At 43.2% G+C, this 27,332-nt stretch overlaps 1 protein-coding gene across 2 annotated transcripts in view; it reads left to right on the top strand.

Moving 5' to 3' along the window:
• Positions 1-27,332, top strand: part of niban2a (niban apoptosis regulator 2a) — a 186,377-nt gene that overhangs the window by 96,633 nt on the left and 62,412 nt on the right. For both annotated transcript variants that reach the window (XM_048559120.2, XM_059638144.1), the window contains 3 exons: positions 137-265; positions 8,264-8,369; positions 19,478-19,645. In XM_048559120.2, coding sequence (XP_048415077.2) covers positions 137-265; positions 8,264-8,369; positions 19,478-19,645 — 403 coding nt within the window. The remainder of the gene's footprint in view (positions 1-136; positions 266-8,263; positions 8,370-19,477; positions 19,646-27,332) is intronic.

Raw genomic sequence — 27,332 nt, 5'->3', positions numbered from 1 at the left:
TGAATGGTGGAGCCAACCCAATGGATCCTGTCTCCTAGTTTCTGCTCCTATGTCTTAGGGTCTTATTATGAAGAAGAATGTAGTTTACAGATGAATAATGAAGACTAATTTATCTGTCTTATTTAATTTCCTTTAGGCCCCATTAAAGGATCGAGTTATCTTCTCTGGCAACCTTTACCAGTATATGGAAGTAAACCGGAAGTGGAAAAATAGATACTTTGTTGTACGTGATGACTACGATGTGGCATTTTACGACGGCAAAATGGTATGTTTTTACGTTTATAAGGACCTGAGCCATCTCTACTTCAAGTAATGAAAAGAGGAAGATTGTATAATGTAATTTTCTACTTTTCAAAAAGCATTGCTTGGGATGGTGGAGGTCCAAAGAGATTTAGATTCCATGTAATTTGATCCTTTGAGTGTAATAGTAGAGTACAAAAACAGTCCATAAATGCTATTTGTGTGGTAGCACTATACTGAGCGAGCTAGGATATAAAAGGGAAGAAGGCTTGTTAAAGTTATGCAAAACCTTGGGTTGGCCACTTCTGGAGGACCATGTGGTTCTACACTTTGCACCTTGTTACAAATGGTTCACAGTTGTAGTCCCATCAGTCCACTGATCATAACAAATGTCAGATTTAACCAGATTTGTGCAACGGCCAGAGATATAGATCGCAGTCTCTCAGATAAAAACAAGTTGACCAGGGTTCTTTCGTCAACAGCATAAATTTGGATATATGCATAAGCCACTTGACTGACTAAGGATACAGTTTATCTTTGTGGGTTTAGTTGTACATTGGTACTAATGAGTCAGAAGTGCTCTGTTCAGGCCTGATCTAATCAGAGTTGTCAGGTTGATCAAAAATACTTCTAAATCACTTCATGAGTTGATTTCCCTAGTAGTAAAAACTGAACCCCATGTTCAGAGTTTGGTCACTCTAATTGTTTCTTATTATCAATTTCTCAACTGGTTGTGCTCTCTTGCCTCATTTTACACAGCAGACATGGCACAGGGCCATTGGTGAATTAGTGCCATAGAGCTGCACAGCACAGAAACAGACCTTTTGGTCCAACTCATCCATGCCGACTAGATATCCTAAATTAATCTAGTCCCGCTTGCCAGCGTTTGGCCCATAGCCCTCTTAAACCCTTCCTATTCGTGTAGCTATCCAGATGCCTTTTAAATGTTGTAATACAAACAAAGAACAAAGAAAATTTCAGCACAAAAACAGGCCCTTTGGCCTGCCAAGCCTGTGCCAATCCAAATCCTCTATGGCAACCTGTCACCTATTTTCCAAGGATCTGTATCCCTCTGCTCCCTGCCCATTGATGTATCTATCTAGATACATTATAAATGACACTATCGTGCCTGCCTCTACCATCTCTGGCCATATGTGCCAGGCACCCATGACCCTCTGTGTAAAGAACTTACCACGCATATCTCCCTTAAAGTTTTCCCCTCTCACCTTGAAATCGTGACCCCTAGTAACTGAGCCCCATTCTGGGGTAGAAAACTTCTTGCTATCCACCCTGTATGCCTCTCATGATTTTGTAGACCTCAATCAGGTCCCCCCCCCACCCCCCTCAACCTCCATCTTTCTAACGTAAATAATCCTAATCTACTCAACCTCTCTTCATAGCTAGTGCCCTCCATACCAGGCAACATCCTGGAGAACCTCCTCTGCACCCTCTCCAAAGCATCCACATCCTTTTGGTAATGTGGCAACCAGAACTGTACACAGTACTCCAATTGTAGTTGAACCAAAGTCCTATATAACTGCAACATGACCTGCCAACTCTTGTACTCAACCCTGACTGATGATTGAAAACATGCCGTATGCCTTCTTGACCACTCTATTGACCTGTGTTGCCACCTTCAGGGTACAATGGACCTGAACACCCACATCTCTCTGCATCAATTTTCCCTAGGACTTTTCCATTTACCGTGTAGTTCGCTCTTGAATTGGATCTTCCAAAATGCATCACTTTGCATTTGCCTGGATTGAACTCCATCTGTCATTTCTCTGCCCAGCTCTCCAATCTGTCTATATTCTGCTGCATTCTCTGACAGCCCCCTTCACTATCTGCTACTCCACCAACCTTAGTGTCATCTGCAAACTTGCTCATCAGACCATCTGTACCTTCCTCCAGATCGTTTATGTATATCACAAATGACAGTGGTCCCAACACAGCTCCCTGTGGAACACTATTGGTCACAGTTTTTCATTTTGAGAAACTCCCTTCCGCTATAACTCTGTCTCCTGTTGCCCAGCCAGTTCTCTATGCATCTAGCTAGTACACCGTGGACCCCATGCGACTTCACGTTCACCATCAGCCTACCATGGGGAGCCTTATCAAATGCCTGACTGAAGTCAATGTACGTGACATCTACCACCTTTCCCTCATCTATCAACTTTGTCACTTGCTCAAAGAATTTTAGCAAGTTGATACGACATGATCTTCCCTGAACAAAACCGTGCTTCCAAATGTAAATAGATCCTATCCCTCAGCATCTTGTCCAGCAGCTTCCTCACCACTGATGTCAGGCTCACCGGTCCATAATTACCTGGATCATCCTTACTACTCTCCTTAAACAAAGGGACAGTATTAGCAATTCTTCAGTCCTCTGAGACCTCACCCTTGCTCAAGGATGCTGCGAAGATATCTGTCAAGGTCCCACCTATTTGCTCTTTCGCTTTCCTCAGCAACCTGGGATAGATCCCATCTGCACCTGGGGACTTGTCCACCCTCGTGCTTTTTAGAATACTCAGCACTTGCCCCATCTTATGCTGACTTGACCTAGAGTAATCAAACATCTATCCCTAATCTCAACATCTGTCATGTCCCTCTCCACGGTGAATTCCGATGCAAAGTACTCATTAAGAATCGCACTCATTTTTTCTGACTCCTCACAGAACTTCTCTCCTTTTCACTTTGAGTGGGCCAACCCTTTCTCTAGTTAACCTGTTGCTCCTTATGTACAAATAAAAGGCTTTGGGATTTTCCTTGACCCTGTTGGCTAAAGATATTTCATGACACCTTTTAGTCCTCTTAATTCCTTGTTTCAGTTTGGTCCTACTTTCCCGCTATTCTTCCAAAGCTTTGACTCTTTTCAGTCACCTAGAACTTGGGTATGCTTCCTTTTTCCTCTTTGCTAGTCTCAATTTAACCTGTCATCTACAGTTCCCTAATCTTGCCCTTTCAATCCGTCACTTTCACAGCGACGTGTCTGTCTGTCCTGCACTCTAATCAACCCCTCTTTAAAACCTTCCCACACACCCAATGTGGATTTACCCCCAAACAGCTGCACCCAATCCACATTCCCCAGCTCCTGCTGAATTTTGTTATCGTTGTCCTTCCCCCAGTTTAGCACGCTCCCTTTAGGACCACTAGTCTTTGCCCATGAGAATTGTAAAACTTACGGAATTGTGATCACTATTCCCAAAGTAATCCCTGACTGAAACTTCAACCACCTGGCTGGGCTCATTCCCCAACGCCAGGTCCAGTATGGCCCCTTCCCGAGTTGGACTATTTACATACTGCTGTAGAAAATCCTCCTGAATGCTGCTCATAAGGGCTGAGATGGAGCAAAATTTAACACTAAGTGAATCCGAGCCAATGTCGGGAAAAATTAAAATCTCCCATCACACCACCCTGTTCCTCCTTCATCCTCCATAATCTGTCTACATATTTGTACCTCTATCTCATGCTTGCTGTTGGGAGGCCTGTAGTACAGCCCTGAAATTGTTACCGTACCCTTCCTATTTCTGACCTCTGCCCATTTTGCCTCACTGCTCAAGTTTTCCTTTGTGCCCTTCTTCAGCACAGCTGTGATATCCTCTTTGGCCAGTAATGCAACTCCCCCTCAACCCTGAGAAAAAGATCTTGGCTATTTACCCTATCCATGTCCTTCATTATCTCTTAAACCTTTAAGGTCACACCTCAGCCTCCGATACTGTAGGGAAATAACCCCAGCCTATTCAGCCTCTCCCTATGGCTCGAACCGTCCAACCCTGGCAACGTTCTTAAATCTTTGCACCCTTTCATGTTTCACAACATCCTTCCTACAGCAGGGAGACCAGAATAGAATACAATATTCCAAAAGTTGCCTAACCAATATCTTGTACTGCCGTGACGTGACCTCCCAACTCCTATACTCAATGCACTGACCAATAAAGATAGGCATATCAAATGCTGTCTTCACCTTCCTGTCTGCCTGAGTTTCCACTTTCAAGGAGCTATGAAACCTGCGCTGTAAGGTCTCCTTGTTCAGCAACACTCCCCAGGACCTTACCATTGAATGTATAAGTCCAGGCTTGATTTCCCTTTCCTAAATGCAACACCTCACGTTTATCTTCTGTGGAGTTGCAATGTACCTATAACACAAATGAAGAGGTGAGGGACCGCATCTTTTTGTCAAAAGACGATGCCAACAAACTATGGAAATAAAGCATCATGTTTAACAGGCTCTGTTGCCATCCTGTTTGATAATTGGGCTTTGCTGTTTGCCAATTTCTGGTTCTATATATTTTCCACCCAGCCTGTTCGAGGATATTATGACATACCTTTGGATCAGGTGGAACTTGAACTCCAGTTTTCCTTGCTCAGAGATAGGGTCACTATCACTACACCACAATAGTCCTTCCAAAGGTCTGCCTCCATCATTCAACTTCTCATTTGTTCTCGTTGTTGAAATGTGGCGACACTTTGGGGCATTTTGTAGATCCTTGAAGAGAGCACTTAAAAACCTCGATGTTGTAGCAAGCACACAAGTCAAATTAGCCTAAGCAGGTAATTACTTCACTAAAAATGGACAAACGTTACTGCCTATTCTTTGACTTTGCAGTTGTTTGCCTTAATTATTGGAGCACATTCTTCTTGACTTAACTATGTTTCACTCTGAGAAATAAGGCACAAAAGTACTTCATGTAATTTTTTGGGAGTGTCTATACTTGTGAAAAGTACATAGTAAATCCAATAATTTCAGATGACTAAATAGCTTGGATAAGTAGTTAAACTCCACCCTTGGCAAACCAGTTTTTTGTAAGCTTCATGTACTGAAAAATACCCATCATACGAGAAATTCTGAACCAAAGTTTGAAAGGCTCCCAAAGTATGGACCAAACAGGTGGCCTGAGAAATAATTGATTTGAAAGATGACCAGTGTCAAGTCTTACTAATACACAGAATGTGCAGCTGGCCAATAGACCTTCAGCTCACTGAACTGATGTGCAGTTGAACGTTGACAACAGTAAAAGTTGCAGAAAGTCAATGTTCCTTCCTACTTAGCAAAGTTGACTTGAGGAACTGAATGGTTTACACTAGTTCCTGACACTGCGTTGCTGAGTATTACAACTACTTTTTATATTTTGTGAACACTGACAGATGAGACATATAGGACTGCCTTAACGCTTACTCATTGGAAGCTGCAACAATGTGTAGGTATTGGTTTCACAGGTATTTAGTGGAGACACCTGGTGCCCAATCTCCAGTGACAGTCCTCTGCACGAGCGATTTTTACACGTGTGAAACATTGACTGTTTTCAATGCAGAACATTTGTCATCTTGAAATACTCAAAAGCAATATCACCCCAGCCACCTCTGCCCAGGTTGCCTTTTGCCAATCAGAATGGCCTCTTGTGGCTATCCATGGGGGGAAAAGAAATTCACTTCTTTCTGGGACAGCCTACATGAAGCATTGTTGGCACAACTTTGTTGTTTTTATGGTTTCCTACATCTCCAGAAGTGAGTGGGATGATAAGCTGAGGTTGAGTGATGCTCCTGGATTGTATGATGTGAAGTACTGTACAAATGCCTTTGTAAATATGGTACCCAGATGCTGGAAACCTGAAGGGTCTAGAGAGCTGCAGAACTTTCCGCTTGTACGTAATATTTGGCATTCTACACAGGCTCACATGTGTGCTGAACTGCAGAGAATATAATTGCACAGGAAAACACAACCCACTACCTAAAACTTCCTGCTTTTACACCCACCACCACACTCTATCTCTGAAGCAAAATTCCACCCACTTTGTTCCAGCTCCTGAAACTTTCTTTAGCTGTGTTTACTTAGCTGGCTCTTTTTTAATGTCTTCCCTTATCAATTTAGACTTTCTGCACCTCAGTTGCCTTTCCCTAAAAATATCCATCCAGATAGTTCCTGGTTCGTTTTGTTGTGCAGTATGCTGAGACTGTTACCACCACCTCTGTTATAGTGTTGTTTGTTTCTCCCCTTCCCTCCCATCCTCTCTGTCACTGTACAAGAGGACTTTTATTTTTTCTTTTACTTCTGTGGAAAGAACTTGTAGGAAAAGTTTTGTATCGTATTCATGCAGTGAATGAGCTTGTGTGTTTCCAAGATTATTTGCTGTTACATGGGATTCTTAATGCATGATTTTTTTTAAAGTCCGTACGTAATTCAGCTTGTTTAGGAGTCTCCAAGCTAGGCAATGTACCCTACACACTAATATTTGAAGATCATCCAAGTGCATGTAGATTTTATATTTTCAGTACCTTTTAACCATTCTTGTCATCCTTTCTCTTGCTGTTACTGGATGTTTATTAATGACACAAAATTCAAACTTTTGACTACCAAGGAAATGACAGCTAAACACACAACTCCTATCTGCAGGTGGGTAATTCTCCCCTACAAAAAATAGGACTGTCATAAGTCTTTCAGTCTTACAATATCCACTTGGTTGATGAATCTGGTTAGCATTGCAGCCTCACAGTGCCAAGGACCTGGGTTCGTCCAGCTTTGGGTGTGGAGTTTGCACGTTCTCCCTGTGCCTGTGTGGGTTTCCTTCGGGTGCTCCGGTTTCCTCCCACAGTCCAAAGATGTGCAGGCTAGGTGGATTGGCCATGCTAAATTGCCCGTCGTGTTGAGGGATGTGTGGGTTATAGGGGAATGGGTCTGGGAGGGATGCTGCAAGGAGCGGTGTGGACTTGTTGGGCCAAAGAGTCTGTTTCCACACTGTAGTGAATCAAATCTAATCTAATCTAATCTATTTGCATAAAGGCAAAGTGCAATTTTGATCATTTCATTAAATAACATGAAATTAAAGACTATTTGACACTGTCACAGTTTCTCAATTCATAGCCTTTGATATTTTTAGCAGGGTCAACTTTTTAACAGGAAAAATATTATTTTACATAGTGGTTTTCTTGCAAAATGGAATATGAACATAGCTATAATTCTTTTCATTGTTGAAGTATAATGGTATAGAACTGATCCATCTGAAAAGTAAGTAAAGCATTATATGCAACATAATCTATTTTGTTTATGAGCATTCCTCCCTCTGTTTTCAATGAGGTATTAAATTAGAAACATTGATGTTTTGGATATCCTTGCTTTCCTCCTGTGTACAATATGCGTTAATGGACAATCAATTTTTTTTTGAGATGCGTTCCAAACACACAGTTTGTGCCTCAAGGTTAGTATGTCAGTGTATCATTGATGTGCTCATGATATTGTTGCCTCATGGCATGTGACCAGAGTTACTGTGGTCTCAGCTCATTTTGCCTGAATCACTGAAAGCATGACGTGCTGTGACGAACACTGCTCAGTTGTAACCCAATGCTTTAATGCTAGCTCAGACCTGATGTAACCATACTGTTATCGAACAAGTGTTTGTTCTGTAGATGCACTGTTATGATGTATCCTGTACCACTAGATTGGTCAGAGACAAAGGATGAATAGTAGCAGTGAACTACTTTAACCTTTACTCAGTTGCACACACGAGTAGAGGTGGCAAATATCCCAAGTTACCAGGAATGGCCATCTGGGAAAACACCACACATCACCCACAGGTGTTTCTGCTATAACGCATGTTTTGTTAATGCAAATTGCCTGTAACACGATTGAATAATGGACGCTGAGATAACAAGTTGTAGACTTGGATGAACACAGTGGGCCGAGGAGCAGGAAGGCTGATGTTTTGGGCCCAATCCTGCTCTTCTGATGCTATTTGGCCTGCTGTGCTCATCCAGCTCTACAACTTGTTGTCGCAGATTCTCCAGCACCTGCAGGTCCTACTGTCTCTGAATGGTGGACACTGTTAGGGGAATGTGAACTTTCTTCTGTACAGTATAGCAATTTTCCTCTGATTTTCTGCAGTGTGAGGTAACGCAAGAATGCAACCAATCCCTGATAGGAATACCAGATTGAGTTTTTAATTGTTAGTTTTAAAGAATTAAAACTGCTCTGTATTTAGGTTTAAATGACACAGTCGTCATTAACATTTTGAATATCCTCTCTATGCAGGCCTATGACAGAGGAGCAAGCCCAAAGGGTGTAATTAATTGTGCAGGCTACAAGGTGCTGAAGTCGATGGATCAGTATCTGGAATTGATTAACAACAGTATGCCAGGTAAACACTGCTTTGGTGTAAATATTGGGCAGGGAAAGAGGAGCACGTAAGTGAAGGTAAAAAAGGAAATCGGCCTAGCATTATCAATTAGCTGCATGTCCTACGGTAGATGTTGGCCAAAGTGTTTTTCCGTTTGACAGTGTGTCCAACTCGTCTTTTCCTCACAATCCGTTTTGGAGAAGTGACTACCATGTTGTTTCAATGAAAATTGGCTATCAATGATATGTTTGTCAACATATTTTGACTTCAGAATTAAAGACCTGCATCTTTCAGATGTATAGAAGTGTGAAATAAATAACAACATTATCAAAATATGGCATTGTAATTGGACATGACTTTTTGCACATTGTTGTGGTTACTACCCATTAGAAACTGATAACTATTATGAAGAGTGATTGCTTTCAAAGGAATAGCATGACATAATTTAAATGTTTCAAAACTTTAACTGTAACAAATGAACTAAAATCAACACTGACTAAATGTCATTGGCAGACAACTTTCAAAACTAAAGGAAAGGAATTCCCCAGTTGACTTTTTAATACAACCAAAAACGTCCCATTACAGGCCATTCATCACCCACTGTCCAGAGAATTGTGGTTTTTACTGGAATCAAAGCAACACTTCCACTACTTGATAACAAAGTGTGGAGCTGGATGAACACAGCAGGCCAAGCAGCATCTCAGGAGCACAAAAGCTGACGTTTCGGGACTAGACCCTTCATCAGAGAGGGGGATGGGGAGAGGGTTCTGGAATAAATAGGGAGAGAGGGGGAGGCGGACCGAAGGTGGGGAGGGGATAGGTCAGTCCAGGGAAGACGGACAGGTCAAGGAGGTGGGATGAGGTTTTTCGGTAGGAAATGGAGGTACGGCTTGAGGTGGGAGGAAGGGATGGGTGAGAGGAACAACAGGTTAGGGAGGCAGAGACAGCCTGGACTGGCTTTGGGATGCTGTGGGGGGAGGGGACAAACTGGGTTGGTTTTGGGATGCAGTTGGGGAAGGGGAGATTTCGAAGCTTGTGAAGTCCACATTGATACCTTTGGGCCGCAGGGTTCCCAAGCGGAATATGAGTTGCTGTTCCTGCAACCTTCGGATGGCATCGTTGGGGCACTGCAGGAGGCCCATGATGGACATGTCGTCTGAAGAATGGGAGGGGGAGCTAAAATGGTTGGCGACTGGGAGGTGCAGTTGTTTATTGTGAACCGAGCAGAGGTGTTCTGCAAAGCAGTCCCCAAGCCTCCGCTTGGTTTTCCCAATGTAGAGGAAGCCACACCGGGTACAATGGATACAGTATGCCACATTGGCAGATGGGCAGGCGAACATCTTAATTTGGAAAGTCATCTTGGGGCCTGGGATAGGGGTGAGGGAGGAGGTGTGGGGGCAAGTGTAGCACTTCCTGCGGTTGCAGGGGAAGGTGCCAGGTGTGGGGTTGGAGGGCAGTGTGGAGCGAACAAGGGAGTCATGGAGAGAGTGGTCTCTCCGGAAGGCAGACAGGGGTGGGGATGGAAAAATGTCTTGGGTGGTGGGGTCGGATTGTAAATGGCAGAAGTGTCGGAAGATGATGCGTTGTATCCCCAGGTTGGTGGGGTGGTGTATGAGAATGAGGGGGATCCTCTTGGGGCGGTTGTGGCGGGGGCAGGGTGTGAGGGATGTGTTGCGGGAATTGTGGGAGACGCGGTCAAGAGCGTTCTTGACCACTGAGGTGGGGGGGGGGGGGGTGGGGGGGGGGGGGGAGTTGCGGTCCTTGAAGAACTTGGACATCTGGGATGTGCGGGAGTGGAATGCCTCATCCTGGGAGCAGATGCAGCGAGGCAGAGGAATTGGGAATAGGGGATGGAATTTTTGCAGGAGAGTGGGTGGGAGGAGGTGTATTCTCGGTAGCTGTGGGAGTTGGTGGGCTTGAAATGGACATCAGTTTCTAGCTGGCTACCTGAGATGGTGACTGAGAGGTCCAGGAAGGTGAGGGATGTGTTGGAGATGGCCCAGGTGAACTTGAGTTTGGGGTGGAAGGTGTTGGTAAAGTGGATGAACTGTGAGAGCCCCTCTGGGGAGCAAGAAGCGGCGTCAATACAGTCATCAATGTAACAGAGGAAGAGGTGGGGTTTGGGACCTGTGTAAGTGTGGAAGAGGGACTGTTGAACGTAACCTACAAAGAGGCAGGTATAGCTTGGGCCCATGCGGCTACCCATGGCCACCCTCTTTGTCTGGAGGAAGTGGGAGGAATTGAAAGAGAAGTTGTTGAGGGTGAGGATGAGTTCGGCTGGGCGTATGAGGATGTCGGTGGAGGGGGACTGGTCGGGCCTATGGGACAAGAAGAAGTGGAGGGCCTTGAGGCCATTTGCATGAGGAATACAGGTGTATAGGGACTGGACGTCCATGGTGAAAATGAGGTGTTGGGGGCCAGGGAATTGGAAGTTCTGGAGGAGGTGGAGGGCGTGGGTGGTATCACGGACGTAGGTAGGGAGTTCCTCGACCAAAGGGGAGAAAATGGAGTCCGGATAGTTGGAGATGAGTTCAGTGGGGCAGGAACAAGCTGAGACAATGGGTCGACCAGGGCAGGCAGGTTTGATTTCGGGAAGGAGATAGAAACTGGCTGTGCGGGGTTGGGGAACAATAAGGTTGGAGGCTGTAGGTGGGAGGTCCCCTGAGGTGATGAGGTTATGGATGGTATTGGAGATGATGGTTTGGTGCTCGGGGGGTGGGATCATGATCAAGGGGGTGGTAGGAGGTGGTGTCGGAGAGTTGGCGTTTGGTCTCGGCGATGTAGAGGTCGGTGCGCCATACTACCACTGCGCCTCCCTTGTCTGTGAGTTTGATGGTGAGGTTGGGGTGGGAGCGGAGGGCTGCCCATTCTGCAGGGGAGAGGTTGGAGTGGGTGAGAGAGGTGGAGAGGTTGAGGCGGTTAATGTCTCGACGGCAGTAGGAGATGAAGAGGTTGAGGGAGGGGAGGAGGCCTGGGGGTGGTGTCCAGGAAGAGGACTTGTGTTGGAGGCGGGTGAAGGGGTCAGTGGATGAGGGTTAGGCTCCCGGTTAAAGAAGTAGGCGTGGAGGCGAAGGTGGCGGAAAAACTGCTCAATGTCCAAACGTGACTGGTATTCGTTGGTGTGGGTGGAGCGGGACAAATGTGAGCCCCTTGCTTAGTACTGACCGTTCGTCCTCAGTCAGTGGGAGGTCTGGAGGGATGGTGAAGATGTGGCAGGGCTCACTGTGGCTATCTTCTCTGGGTTTGCTGGCTGTGGAGGTTGTGGGCGGAGCGATGAGGTCGTCGGCTGTGGGAGGGGTTCCGTCGGCGTCAGCTGTGGGCGGGGTTCCCCTCTTCCACACCTACACAGGCCCCAAACCCCACCTCCTCCTCCGTTACATTGATGACTGTATCAGCGCCGCGTCTTGCTCCCCACAGGAGCTCGAACAGTTCATCCACTTCAACACCTACCATCCCAACATCAAGTTCACCTGGGCTATCTCCAACACATCCCTCACCTTCCTGGGCCTCTCAGTCTCCATCTCAGGTAACCAGCTGGAAACGGATGTTCATTTCAAGCCCACCAACTCCCACAGCTACCTAGAATACACCTCCTCACTCCCACCCACCCTCCTGCAAAAATTCTATCCCCTATTCCCAATGCCTCCGCCACATCTGCTCCCAGGATGAGGCATTACACTCCCGCACATCCCAGATGTCCAAGATCTTCAAGGACCGCAACTTTCCCCCACAGTGGTTGACAACGCCCTTGACAGCATTTCCCGCAACACATCCCTCATACCCCGCCCCCGCCACAACCGCCCCAAGAGGATCCCCCTCGTTCTCTCACACCACCCTACCAACCTCCGGATACAACGCATCATCCTCCGACACTTCCGCCATCTACAATCCGACCCCAGCACCCAAGATATTTTTCCATCCCCACCCATGTCTGCCTTCCGGAGAGACCGCTCTCTCCGTGACTCCCTTGTTCACTCCACACTCCCCTCCAACCCCACCACACCCAGCACCTTCCACTGCAACCGCAGGAAATGCTACACTTGCACCCACACCACCTCTCTCACCCCTATCCCAGGCCCCAAGATGACTTTCGATATTAAGCAGATGTTCACCTGCACATCTGCCAATGTGGTATACTGTATCCATTGTACCTGGTGTGGCTACCTCTACATGGGGGGGAAACTAAGCGGAGGCTTGAGGACCGCTTTGCAGAACACCTCTGCTCGGTTCACAATAAACAACTGCACCTCCCAGTCGCCAACCATTTTAACTCCCCCCTCCCATTCCTCAGATGACATGTCCATCATGGGCCTCCTGCAGTGCCACAATGATGCCACCTGAAGGTTGCAGGAACATCAACTCATATTCCGCTTGGGAACCCTGCAGCCCAATGGTGTCTATGTGGACTTGACAAGCTTCAAAACTCCCCTTCCCCCACTGCATCCCAAAACCTGCCCAGTTTGTCCCCTCACCCCCACTGCATCACAAAACCAGCCCAGCTCTTCCCCTCCTGCCACTGCATCCCAAAACCAGTCCAGCCTGTCTCCGCCTCCCTAACCTGTTCTTCCTCTCACCCATCCCTTCCTCCCACTTCAAGCTGCACCTCCATCTCCTACCTACTAACCTCATCCCACCTCCTTGACCTGTCCGTCTTCCCTGGACTGACCCTATCCCCTCCCTACCTCCACCTATACTCTCCTCTCTACCTATCTTCTTTTCTCTCCATCTTCGGTCCGCCTCACCCTCTCTCCCTATTTATTCCAGAACCCTCTCCCCATCCCCCTCTCTGAAGGTTCTGTGCCCGAAACGTCAGCTTTTGTGCTCCTGAGATGCTGCTTGGCCTGCTGTGTTCATCCAGCCTCACATTTTATTATCTCGGATTCTCCAGCATCTGCAGTTCCCATTATCACTTTCACTACTTGCATTGTTACAGCTCTCCTCGATTTGCCACATTGCAGTACCAATGACTGTTGCTTTTACAAAAGACACAACTTGGTTTGCAGAGAAGCCCAAAACCGACTCAAGCCAATAAGGTTTAAGCAGATCATTAATTGACCTCCCCTCACCTCCACTTTATTCATGTCCCTGCCTGTCCTCCTCTCTCACAGTGGAAGGAATTGAACAGGCAATGACTTGATGTGCCAAAGAATGAATCTTCAGTATTGTGGTCTCATTTTCAGGCGTTTTCCTTTTATATTGACTTCTCTTCCTTCATCCCCATCTCAACTGCTTCTGTCCTTCCTCCCTACCACGTGAACGCTGTTTTTTGTTCAGGTTCATCCAGATATATCTACAGGTATTATTTGAAATATGTTCAGATTCTGTCCTTTTGTTTAAAAACCAGACACCATTTTTGCTTTCGGCATAAGCAGTCTTTGTATATAATTACTCACTGTTCTTCAATATTTGTTACCTCTGAAATTAACAATAGTTATCTTCATACTTCAGTGCAATTAGATTTGACCCAAATTATAAGCAATAACCTGTTCTCGAAGCAGATGCAAGAAAGTGTAATATTGTATGCTCCACATTGATGCTTCTGATTGCAGTGCCAAACTTTATAAATTATTTATAAAGAATTTTTGGTAACACATTTGACCTGGTGCTGACCCGAAAGATTGCCAATCTAATTGCTTCTTAATGTTCATTATGTTGACATCATACAGTCTGTGTTTTGTTGCAGGATTAATTTTGCACAGCAGCTACTTTTTAAGAAATTGCAATACTGGTAATAAAGTTGTTTCAAACATTGAAAAGGATTAAAGGAGATGCACTGTGATTCATGTCTAAATAACATGTTGCTCGTTCTCCTGTTTGAAAACTGAAGACCGATAATGAACAATGTTTTCTGCTTTTGGTTGTAGTCTGGTTCCTGATTAGGAGATTTATTCATTAATACCACTGTTTCTAAAAAACACAACTTTGTTTGCAGAGGGGCGCCAAACCGACCGACTAAAGGCAATAAGATTTAATCAGATCATTAATTGACCTCCCCTCACTTCCATTTTATTGATGTCCCTGCCTGGGCTCCTCATACACAGAGGAGGGAATTGAGCAGGCGCAGACTTGATGTGCCCAAGAATGAATCCTCAGCATTCTGTTCTCACTTCGGGCGTTTTCCTTTGTATTAACTTCTCTTTAGCTGCAGATCTGTGGCTTCGCGATCTTTTGGTACCACAGTAACTGCTTTGTCTTGGAGGATGTCATGTCTGTCACAGGATTAAAAAGTACCGGGGAATTTAGTGGGGCTGAAGACCAATCCATCCCCTGGATTTGACAGGACGTGGAAAAACCTAGCTACTGAGAGAGATGCTCTGGTGAAATTCTTCCAAGTATCCTTCGATTCGAGAAGAGTCTTAGAATTGGAAAACTGCCAATCTTGCTCTTTTTTTTAAAGTTTTTAAACAAAAGGGGAAGGTGAACGAAAAGAGCTAACTATAGCCAGTTAGCCTGATGTCTGTGATTAGAAAACTGTTAGTGTTGTTTATAAAGGATGTACCAACAGATCATTCAGAAATACATGCAGTAATATGATCGAGCAGAGTCTGCCTGGCTTCACGAAGGGGAAATCATGCTTGACAAATTTATTAGAATTTTTTGAGGAGATGCCAAGCAGGATAGGTAAAAGGGAAGCAGTGAATGTAATATGTTTGGATTTTCAGAAAACATTTGATAAGATGACACTTTGACTAAGTAAGATAACAGTGCATGTTGTTGGAGTAGAATGTTAGCATGAATAGGGAATTGGCTAAATAATCAGACAGAATTTAGATATTTTCAGGATGGAAGCCTGTGGGGCTGCAATTATATATTTATTACATATATTAATGACATGGATGAAGAAAGTGAATGTGGTTTCGCCAAGTTTGCAGATAACACAAAAATAAGCGGAAAGTCAAATGGTGAGGATAAGATAATCAGAAATAGAATTAGGATGAAGCCATTTGGCCCCTCAAACCTGCTTTGCTATTCAATAGGATCCACTCTCCTGTCCTTCACTCATACCTCACGATTTGCCTACTGCTCAAGAATCTCTCTACCTTAGACTTAAACATACACAAGGATCCTGTCCCAACAGCTCTCTGTGGCAAGGAATGCCAAAGACACTCAACCCTCTGAAGAACTTCGTCCTTATCTCAGTCTTAAATTGACATCGTTTTATTCTGAGACTATGCCCTCTCAAATTGGGGAAACATTCAGCATTTAAGGCTCTTGAGTAGATTTGTAGCTTGAGTTGTGGATGGTTTGTTCATTGAGCTGGTTCATTATTTCGCAGACATTTCATTACCCTGCTGGGTAACACCAGTGCAGCTTCCAATGAAACATTGTGTTTTCCTGCCTGGTATTTCAACTCTGGGGTCAGTTGGAGTTGATTACTTCATTTCTGTCTCTTTTTCATTGGTGTGCATATATAGGGTCTAGTTCTATGTGTTTATGGATGGACGACTTGGTGGAGAACCAAACCTCTAGAAACGACCATGCTTGTCTCTGTTTGGCCTGTCCTGGGATCCTAATGTTGTCCCAATCAAACTGGTGGCTCTCCTTATCCATGTGAATGGAGATGAGTGAATATTGGTCGTGACTTTTCGTTATGATACGACCAATACTCACTTGTCTCCATGCATAGGGCTAAGGAGAACCACCTATTCTATTCGGACAACGTCAGGAAACCCAGGACAGGCCAAACAGAGGCAAACCCGGGAATTTCTAGAGGCCTGATTCTCCACTAAGAAGGCCATCAACAAACATGTAGAACTAGACCCTATATATACACCACTGCGAAGAGAACTGAAATGAGGTAACCAATTCCAATGGACTCAACAGCATTTCATCAGAGGCTACGCTGATGTTACCCAGCGAGCAAACCAACCACAACATTCAGCATTTACCTTGTCAAACCCCTTAGGAATCCTACATGGTTCAATGAGATCACCCCTCAATCTTCTAAACTCCAGTGATTAAGGTCCCAACCTGTTTTAATCTTTGCTCATTAGACAATCCCTCCATGTCAGGGATTATCCTAGTGAACCTTCTCTGAACTTTCTCCAATGAAATTATCTTTCCCTTAAAAAAAACTGCTTACAGTATGCCAGATGTCATTGTACGGATGCAGCCAGACTTCCCGACCCTTGTGCTCTAAACTCCTTGAAATAAGAGCCAACACTCCATTAGCCTTCCTAATTATTTGCTGCACCTGTGTGCTAGCTGTGTTTTGTTCACAAGTACCTCCAAATCTGTGTGTATTGCAAATTGCTGCAGTTTTTTCTATTGAAATAATGCTCTTCTTTTGTCCCTTTTTGCCAACTTAATTAACCCCTCAGTATCTCTGTCTTACCTATATGGTATCCTTCTTGTGGTCTGCCTTTCCACCTTTGTTCGTTTTTTTTTGTTTCTGCCTGCAAATCCAGCTACCGTACTTTGGCTTCTTTTCCTCCAAGTCATTACAAAGGGTGATAGACTCTTCAGAGTGATACAGGTTTTTGACCACTTGTTAAATTTATCTATCAGAATATAATGTGAGATTATGCACGTGTGCAGGCACAATGGAGGAGGGGAATATGTTTAAATGGAAAAGACTTCAGGAGCTTATAGCACAGACATTTGCGAGTCCTCATATATAAATCTCAGAAAGCTAGAGCCTGTGTTCAGCAAATATTAGGGAAAGCAAATGAAGTTTTGGCCTTTCTTTCAAAGAGGATGGGATTCAAATATAAGGAAGTCTTGCTAAAATTGTACAATTCACCAGCGAGGCCATTGCTGAAAATGCTGTGTGAACAGTTTTGGTCTTGTCATCCAGGAAAAGATACATTGATGTTGGAGGCAGTCCAGAAAAAGTTGACTAAGCTGATCCTGGGTCAGGAACGAGAGCCTTCTGAGGAGAGATTGAGCGTGCTGGGCCTGTGCTCATTGGAATATAGAAGAATGAGAGGCAGCCCTATTTTAAACAGACAAGCTTCTTAGGGAGTTTGAGGGGGTTGTTTTCTGTTTGGAGAAGAGTCTACAACCAAAATGCATAATCTCAGAATAAGAGCTCACTACTTCAAGATGCCGATCAAGAATGTCTTCTTTCAGATGTGCATCTCTGGAATTCTTTACCGTAGAGGGCTGTTTGAGGCTCTGTTGCTAAGTAGATTCCAGGCCAAGATACCAGTTTTGAATTGGCAAGGAAATCAAGGTGTTTCTGCTGAAAAGAGCAGAAAGAGGCCAATGTCTTCAGCTCATCAAGGTTTATGATGGAACTTGAGAGCTTGATGCCATGCAACCATTATTGGCATTTTGGTCAAGCAGAGGACCTAGCTGGTGGCTTCCAACAACATTATGCTTCAAGGGAGAAGGCCGTGTTGTCTGAAGAGCAAGGGCTTTATTGCATGACTCTAACCATGATGTCTTCTGATCACTTTTTTTGATGAGAGGTGGAGTAGGCCATTCAACCCCTTCTGTAGATATAAAGACCAGCATTCCATTCGCTTTCTTGATTATTTTTTGCACTTGTTTGAACACATACTCTATTTAACTTCTTATCATCTAGAAAGCAGCCTGATCTATCCTTTTGTTTGTTTTGGCATATTTTTCAAAGAAACTGTTTTTCCAATTTTTAACAAAGCAAAAGTCTGTGATGTAGAACATCAAAGCTGAAACAAGTAGAAGTTGTTTTCACGACTTGGAAATTGTCAAAAGAAGGAGACTGAAGAAACAAACACAAATTGTTGGGAAAACTCTGCAGGTCTGGCAGCATCTGTGAAGAAAAAGTTGGTGTTTCAAGTCCGATCAGAGAACTTTTTCAGAACTCCTGAATTTACAGTATTTTGCTCTTATCAAGGTTGAAGGAAGTTGGGAGGCTCTTTGCTTATTCTTCTCCAAGTTCTCAATACTGTGTTTATTTCTTCCACATGTTAGAGGAGGATAAAAAATGAGCAATCACTTCTATGATTTTTGAAGGAAAAATGCAGCCAGTAAGTAAATGGGATGACGAGTGAAGTTACCTTCGAGAGGAAATAGAGAAATTCTGTTCTAAGACTCTATCAAATCTTCAAAGCCACCTCAGTGTAATGAATTTGTGTGTAAAGGATGTTTGAACATTGGATTATTTACCACTAAGTGACTGCATCTGTTTTTTCAGAATGTAACTCATCCTCCTAAATAAACTTCTTCCTTCCTACCTCTCTTCTGAAACCTGAAATACTTGATCTGTTTGTCAGTGGGGTTATTGTCTTATTGCGTACACTTACTCACGCTGACGCCTTTGTCAATGAACCAAGGTGAACTGCTAGCAATGTCACTTGCTTTACAAAGTCATTTGTGAGGATGGAAAGCAATAAAGGTGCAGGGGCCTGCAGTTAAAATTGGCAGGTCAACATTTTCCTCTTTTGATACTGAGATTTCAGGATTATTGCAGTTTTAATTGTCAATTGTAAAACTGAGGTTGACCGGCAATCATGTTTGGGCCTGTCAAATATAATTTTTAACCTCAGACAATTGATACTTGTTGCTCATTGAGGCTGATACTTTTAAGCAGATATGCTCTTCTCTGATCACTTGCAATAGCACTTAAACAAGGCAAATATTCTTGGGTGGTGTCTAATATAGGAATGAAATTGGAAAAGATATTTCGACTAACGCGCTCTGGTTTTGCTGAACACTTTTCTATCTTGCAGCTGAATATCACTGTCTCCCTACATGAGGAACAATGTCGCTTAACTGCTCTTAGAGTGATGCAGTTCAGACAAATGATTGACTTTCATGGTGAAGTTTTAGACCAGAAATAGAACCGCAACATGCACTGTGTTGTAGTAAAAGCTGAATAATGTTTGTATTAAGCTTTCATACAGGTGCAAAATTGGATGAAACTCAGCTTTGAATTTTCCAATAATACTGGAGGCTATGCAATTGCACTCATCATCCTTGTACATGTAATTTTCAACTCTGTTCCTGCCACTGGGAAGTTTAGTAGAAGCAAGGATTACAATAAGTTAATTCCCCAGTGTTCCTCTGCACCCTATGGCCATTTCAAAGCTAGGTTGCTTAACTATCTTTACATTATTGTGTTGAATATGGTGTGATAGCTAAAGAGGGGCATAAGAGAAGGAATCTCATGCCAGATAAACAGTGCCATGTTTCCTTTTCTTTAGGAATCAAAGGAAAAGCCAGCAACTCTCCATTTCTGAAGTGGCCAACTGAGTATCGCACCATCTTATGGCACCCATATGAGCAGCATTACTACTTCTGTGTTGTATCAGAGAAAGAACAGCAGAAGTGGCATGCTGTGTTTCAGGACTGTGTTCGCCACCTTAACAATGGTAAGTTGTCTCTCCACTTCATTTTTGTTTGCAATCACCACTTTATCTAGACTCTTAACAGAAGAGCACTGATTTACATGTAACTCTTAATTTAGTGTACCTCTTGCAGTTAATATTTGAACAGTACAAATATCAAGCTTTTAAGTAAAGCTCATTCAATAATGACTATTAATGGAAACCTGGTCTGGTTATTTCCAGTCGAAGATCAACTATATTGACCTGGCACATTATCTGGAGTAGTTGCCCATGCAAACATCTAGTCGCAGTCGTAAAGAATATAACGAAATAGGAGCAGGAGTAGGCCTTCTGGCCCCTCGAGCCTGCTCCACCATTCGATAAGATCATGGCTGATCTTTTCATGGACTTGGACTTGGCTTAATTTACCTGCCTGCTCACAATAACTCTTAATTCCTTGACTGTTCAAATATCTATTACTTTTTGAGATTCATGGACAAGGACACCCAGGTCCCTCTGCACAGCAGCATGTGGCAATTTTTCCCCATTTAAATAATAGTCCATTTAGCTGTTGTTCCTACCAAAATGGATGACCTCACATTTACCAACACTGTAGTCCATCTGCCAGACCCATGCCCAACTCCTTTGGACTTTAATAATATTTTTAGTTTGATACTGTGCCATGCCATGTGTTGATGATCTGTGTAATCAGGAGTTGCAAATTATTTTGCCTACAACGTTTAACCCTTATTTGTGTCTTAAATGTTTTGCCTGTTCGTAGTTTAGTCATAACATTTAGAAATTTGTATGAACCAGATATTTCTGCTGCCCATGCAGAGAATTGACAGCAATTACTAAATGCAACCTTGACTTCAGGCTGTTACTTTGCATATGAAGTGGCCAGTATCAACTTGTTTGGTTTTTATTTGTCACTTGGGGTTATTGTTGAAACTGGTTTATGCACTTTTCTGCAGTGATCGCAACACATGTGGATAAGTTGATAAAGAAGGTGTGTGGCATGCTTGCCATCTTTGGTCAGGGCATTGACTATAAAAATTGCAAGTCATGTTGCAGCTGTATAAAACTTTTTAGTTAAACCACATTTGGAGTATTACAGGCAGCTCTGGTCACCACACTATAGGAAGGATGTGGAGACTTTGGAGAGAGTGCAAAAGAGTTTTAGCGAGATGTTGTCTGGATTGGACTGTATTAGCTATAAGGAGAGGCTAGACAAAGTTGGATTGTTTTCAATACAGCATCAGTGGCTGAGGGGTGACCTGAAAGAAGTACATAAAATTGAGAGGCATGGAGTGGGTGGATAGTCAAATGTTAGGGGACATAGATTTAAGGTGAGGGGGAGAAAGTTTAAAAGATGTGCAAGGCAAGCTTTTGTTTTATACAGAGGGTCATAAGTGCCCGGAACACATGACCGGGGAGGTGGTAAAGCAGATACAGTAGCAAAGTTTCAGAGGCATTTAGACAGACATATGAACAGGCAGCGAATAGAGGGATGTGAGCCATGTGCAGGCAGGTAGGTCAGCACCAATATTGTGGGCAAAAAGATTTGTTCCTATGCTGTACTACTCTGTTTATGTTCTATCTGTTTGAACCTGTTGCATCTGTTTGAATTTGTACGATGAAATTTTACTTGAGCTTTAAATTGTAGCTGAATTGTTACTGTCTTTCAAAATATCAGCTGATCTCTTTAATATTGAACCGAATCAACATGGATAGATAAGACACTTTTTTAAAACAATGTTTATTGAAATTTTTGGCTGATGCTTCTATTTTTCAACACTAGTGTCCTCTGTCAAAATAGTATTCAGTAAAACAACAATAATAGTTATACTCTGGTAATAAATATTCAAATTGGAACATATTCTGTACAGCATGCAGTATTTTACTTATAGTCAATATTTATATTGGGACTAAAGGAAATTTTTTTTCTGAATAAGGGTCTAGGCCCGAAACATCAGCCTTCCTGCTCCTATGATGCTGCTTGGCCTGCCGTGTTCATCCAGCTCTACACCTTGTTATCTCAGGAAATTGTTATCTGCTTTTAGCAGGTGCAGGCCATTAATACAAAAGAAAACCCATATCAAAAATGCATGAAAATATTGAACTGCTGCAATGCTTATATTGTTGCATATGAAGGTTAGTAGTCAAGTGGTGATGGAGGAACGGTTGCCTTCACCTTGGCATTCAGTGAGGGCATTTTGTATCTTAATCAATCATTTAGTACTGGTTGTTAAAAATATCTTTTGATTAAATGAAATGAAATTAGGAATCATCAGTACACTCCATTTTGTTCATCAATGTTCATAACTATCCATCTGTTTCTAATCTTATGAGCTGCACAATGGCTGAGCCTGTCTCTCCGTGCCAGGGACCTGGGTTTGATTCTACCCTCAGGCAACTGTTTGTCTGGAGTTTGCATATTCTCCCCATGTCTGCATGGGTTTGCTCTGGGTGTTCCGGTTTCTTCCCCTTTTCAGGATAGATGGGTTAGCCGTGGTTTTAAAAAAAACTGCGGGGCTGTGGTCTGGGTGGGATTTTCATTGCAGGTTCAGTGCAGAGTTGGCCCGAATAGCCTGTTTATGCACTTTCGAGTTTCTATAGTTCTCTGATCTTAGCTCCAGTAGAAAGGATACTAGTTGAGGGGACTGGGACAATTTTGAATCTTTGACTTCTGGTGTCACCATCAAGCAAATGGCATATACACATTAAAATCCCTGCAGCAAACCAATCTGAACTCCTCTTTTGTCCTTCATACACCTACTGAAACAAGCATTGCACCATTATGCTTTAAATACAATAAAGCGTGCATCATGTTCAACCTCTTGTGCGACTGTGTCAAATTACTGTTGATCATGACTTCTTAAAATTTATTTGCTGTGGCTCTGGTAAAATTGCTCCACCTAATTTTAAAAGTCATTATGATGACGCAAGCTTGGCTCCCATGAATTTAGAATGCATTTAAACCAGAGAACACAGTATAATTGCTAGCTTGCTGCATCTATGCAATATTTCAGTGATCAGTAGCAAAATGATAGCACTGAATTTGAAGAAACCTAGCAAGATCATCTCCTTAGCTCCTGAACACGGATTTCACCTTTCTGGATCTTTTTGTTCTGGCTCCAGCAGCAGTGATCCCACTAAACAGGCCGAGGAACCAATCATATTGTTGCTAATTAGTTTTGAGAATTTTTCAAAAGGATTGTATTCACTTTTTATAGCTTTAACTGAAGATTGGGATCTACTCGTGAGATGAAGATCTTCAGGAAAAGTATTTCCAAATTCTTTGGTGTTTCTTCATGAAATAGTGAAATTTGTTTTTCAGGTGGGAGATACTTCAGCTGGAAATGTAAGTTGGATATGTGTCAAAGTTGTAAAATGCCATTTAATCAAAAAGCCATAAATTTATTAGGGTTTTTCACTTCCATAGAACCCCTAAAGCGTGGAAACAGGCCCTTCAGCCCAACAAGTCTCCACCAACCCTCGAGGATCCACCCAGACCTGTTCCCCAAACCCATCTAATCTACACATCCCTGAATACTATGGGCAATTTAGCATAGCCAATCCACCTAGCCCGCACATCTTTAGACTGCGGGAGGAAACCAGAGTACCTGGTGGAAACTCATGCAGACACCAGGAGAATGTGCAAACCCCACACAGTTTCCCAAGGGTGGAATTGAACCCGGGTCCCCTGGTACTGAGAGGCAGCAGTGCTAACTGCTGAGCCACTGTGCCCCCTGTTTCTCATGCATATGAAGTGGTCAGTATCAACTTGTTCGGTTTTTATTTAGCAGTTGGGGCAAACCAGATTCCACTGGCCAGCTTACTTAGAAACATGATAACTATATACCGTGTGGAGAAAACAGCGAGTTGAACATATCTTCAGTTTGTGCTTCCTGTTGAAATTGACCGGTTGCTCCATGATATGCTTCCTCAATCAGAAGCAAGATCACTTGTGGACAGACTAAACAGAATGTCTCCAGTGTATGAGTTTTATGTTGTTGATGTATAAACAAACTAAAATCCATGAAAGTCTTTAGTTTTATTTCAAGTTTGATTTTAAGTTAGCGGAGTTTTAAAAGGCAGAGTATTAGGAACTAATTTTGCCCATAGATATGGGCATTTAGAGTGCACCTACATTTTTTCTTTTTCTTCTGAGTCTGTGAAGGAAATTTTACTGATCGTTGGATCTGCATTGCATATTCCAAAGCAGTAATGGAAATCTGTAATAAAAAGCATCCAGTTCAAGAAAAATACACCCAGCCCATCTGGAAGGTTTGCTCTGTGCAGCACCCTTTTTTTTCTAATGGAGTGGGTTTGTTGTGTAGTATTCCCTCAACACTCCCATCCATGGGACTGAGTTCCTTCACCAGGTCCCCCTTTTTTTTGGCATTGTTCTCATCACTAAACACATTTCCCGAAGTTGTTTTTTGTTTGTTTGTTTTTTCACTCAAAATTCCTTACAGCAATCCAGCATGACCCAGACAATTTTGGCTCAAATGTCTATTATTAAGAATTATAGTGCTAATTGTGGGCGACTTGCCTTGTTGGAAGCTAGTAGCTCTGTTGCATCCATGGAAATTTTCCTACAGGAGTAAGGTATAATACTGGTAAGAATGTACTGTCTACATCTTAATTTAGGAACATGAGAGTAAATCATTTACCTCCTGAAGTCAGTTCTGTCATTCAGTGACTGACTTCAACTGAACTCCCTGTATATTTGCTTGTGACCTATGTTTCATAATACCTTAAGGTTATCAAGAAGCAATTAATCTCCGAGTCATAGAGATGTACAGGTCCCATTTGCCAGTGTTTGGCCCAAATCTCTCTCAAATCCTTCCTATTCATGTATCTAACCAGATGCCTTTTTAAATGTTGTAATTGTACCAGCCACCACCTCGTCCTCTGGCAGCTCATTCCATGCATGCACCACGCTTTGCACGAAAAATCTGCCACTTAAGTCCCTTTTACATCTTTCCCTTCTCCCCCTAAACCTATGCGCTCTTATTTTGAACCCCCTCTACCAGGTGGAAAAGACCTTGGTTTTTCACTGTATCCATGCCACTCATATATTATAAACCTCTCTAAGGTCATAACTCAACCTCCTACACTCCAGGGAAAATAGCCCCAGCCTATTCAGGCTCTCCCTATAGCGCCAACCCTCCAACCCTGGCAACATCCTTGTAAATCTTTTCTGATCTCTTTCAAGTTTCACCATATCCTGCAGCACTATGCATGCAGAATTCCAAAAGTGGCCTAGCCAGTACCCTGTACAGCTGCAACATGACCTCCCAGCTCCTATACTCCATGCACTGACCAATAAGGGCAAGCATATCAAACGCCACCCCCTCTATCTTGGATGTAAAATAAACAATTGCCCCAGCATCTATTGCTGTTTGTGGAACACATTCTGAATTTTTACCTGACTTTTTATGGACAATTTTCTGATTTTTTTTTCCCCTAAAAGGTTTGATTCTGATTGTTACGTTATGCTCCTCTAGTCTCAGAAACCTCAGACAAAAGCATTCCACTATACTTGTGTTGTCTGTTCGATTGTGACATCTTAAACCTGGATCAGTTGACGCTATATTATTCTATGTTGCAAGGTATACTAGCCTGGTTTGTCTAATCCCTCGTTTTAAGTCAAGGTATCATTCTATAAAGTGTGCTGTACTCCCTCCAAATTTTTCCCCAAAGGTGTGGCATCCAGAACTGAAAACAGTATTGCAGCTGTGATCTGACTGGGCTTTCTGTCACTGTAACATAATTTCCACTACTTTGTTCTCTTTCTCTCAATTTAAACTGTGCTGTTCTTTATAATGTTCGATTTTTTTTTTTGTCTATTGACCACCTAAATCTCTCCTGGACCTCAAATGTTTCTAGCTGTTTATCATAAAAAATCTCTGGCCCGTTCTGTGTCAGCTAAAAGTGCATGATCTCTTGATGACATTGAAATCCATTTATAGAGTCATAGAGATGTACAGGTGGAAACAGACCCTTCAGTCCAACTCGTCCATGCTGGCCAGGTGTCCTAATTTAATCCAGTCCCATTTGCCAACTTTTGGCCAATATCACTTTAAACCCTTCCTATTCATGTGCCTGACCAGGTGCCTTTTTAAATGTTGTAATTTGTACCAGCCTCCTCCACTTCCTCTGGCAGCTCGTTCCATAAATGCACCACGCTTTGCATGAAAAATCTACCATTTAGGGCCCTTTTTGAATCTTTCCCCTCTCATCTTAAACCTATTCCCTTTTGTTTTGGACTCTCCTACCCAGTGGAAAAGATCTTGGCTGTTCCCTCTATCCATGCTCCTCACTGTTTTATAAACTTCTTTAAGGTTTAAGGTCACTCAGCCTCTGATTCACCAGGGGAAAAAGCCCCAGCCCATTCAGCCTCTCTCTATAGCTCAAACCCTCCAACCCTTGTAAATCTTTTCTGAACCCTTTCAAGTTTCACAACATCCTTGCTATAGCAGGGAGACCAGAACTGGACGCAGTATTCTAAAAGTGGCCTAACCAATATCCTGTACAGTTGCACATGACCTCCCAAATCCGATACTTAATGCACTGACCAGTAAATGCGAGCATATCAAATGCTGCCTTCACTATCCTGACTGCCTGTAACTCCAATATCAAGGAGCTATGAACCTGCACTCCAGGGTCTCCTTGTTCAACAACACTCATCAGGACCTTATTAAGTATACAAGTCTCGCCCTGATTTTCCCTACCAATATGCAGCATCTCCCATTTATCTAAATTAAGCTCCCATCTGCTGCAACTCAGTCCATTGGCCCATCTGATCAAGATCTTATTGTACTCTGAGGTTTCACCCACCTTCACTCTGAACTACACCTCCAGTTTTAGTGTCATTTGAAAACTCACTAGCCACACCTATGTTCACATGCAAATCATTTATGTAAATGACAGAAAGCAGTGGACCCAGCACCGATCCTCGTGGCATGCTGTTGGTCACAGGCCTCCGGCCTGGAAGGCAACCCTCTACCATAACCCTGTGTTTCCTACCTTTGAGCCAGTGCCGTATCCAAATACCTCGTTCTGCCTGTATTCCATATGATCTAAGATCTAACATCTAACGTTGTTAACCAGTCTACCGTGCAGAACCTTGTCGAATGCCTTACTGAAGTCCATGTAGATCATGTCCATACATCTGCCCCCCTCAATCCTGTTCATCACTAGTTCAAAAAAACTCAAGTTAGTGAGACCAATTTCCCATGCACAAAGACATGTTGATTATCACTAATTTCCAAATACATTGTAAATCCTGTCCCTCAGGATTCCTTCCAACAACTTGCCCACTGCTGATGTCAAGTTTCAGTCTATAGTTCCCTGCCTTTTCATTACCACCTTTTGTTATTGTTTTGGCCATGTACTTAATATCTCTAATTTTAAGTCGTTATTTACATTTCTTATGTCATCTGTCTTTGCCTCTCAGCCAACTTGACAAAGTGGCTTTCTATCCTATTCTAAGCTATCAACAAATGTGGTCAAGAGTTGATTCCCTTAGGGTGCCTTAGGACTCCTCTTTCATCTGTTAATATGGTGTACTTCCATGTCACCATACCTTGTAAAATATATTTTTAGTGCATTTGGCTGCAAGTCCTGTGTTTCCATCAGCCGTTTGAAGCCAATGTTAAAAGATGCATAATCCTACAGCTGGCTGGCCTTGTACTTGAATGTCATCTCTTAGCTGTTAAAG

Source organism: Stegostoma tigrinum, chromosome 29, assembly GCF_030684315.1.
Source record: "Stegostoma tigrinum isolate sSteTig4 chromosome 29, sSteTig4.hap1, whole genome shotgun sequence".
In the NCBI taxonomy this organism is placed as follows: Eukaryota; Metazoa; Chordata; class Chondrichthyes; order Orectolobiformes; family Stegostomatidae; genus Stegostoma; species Stegostoma tigrinum.
Note: the sequence above shows the minus strand (reverse complement) of the source record. Positions and strands in the feature narration are given on the sequence as shown.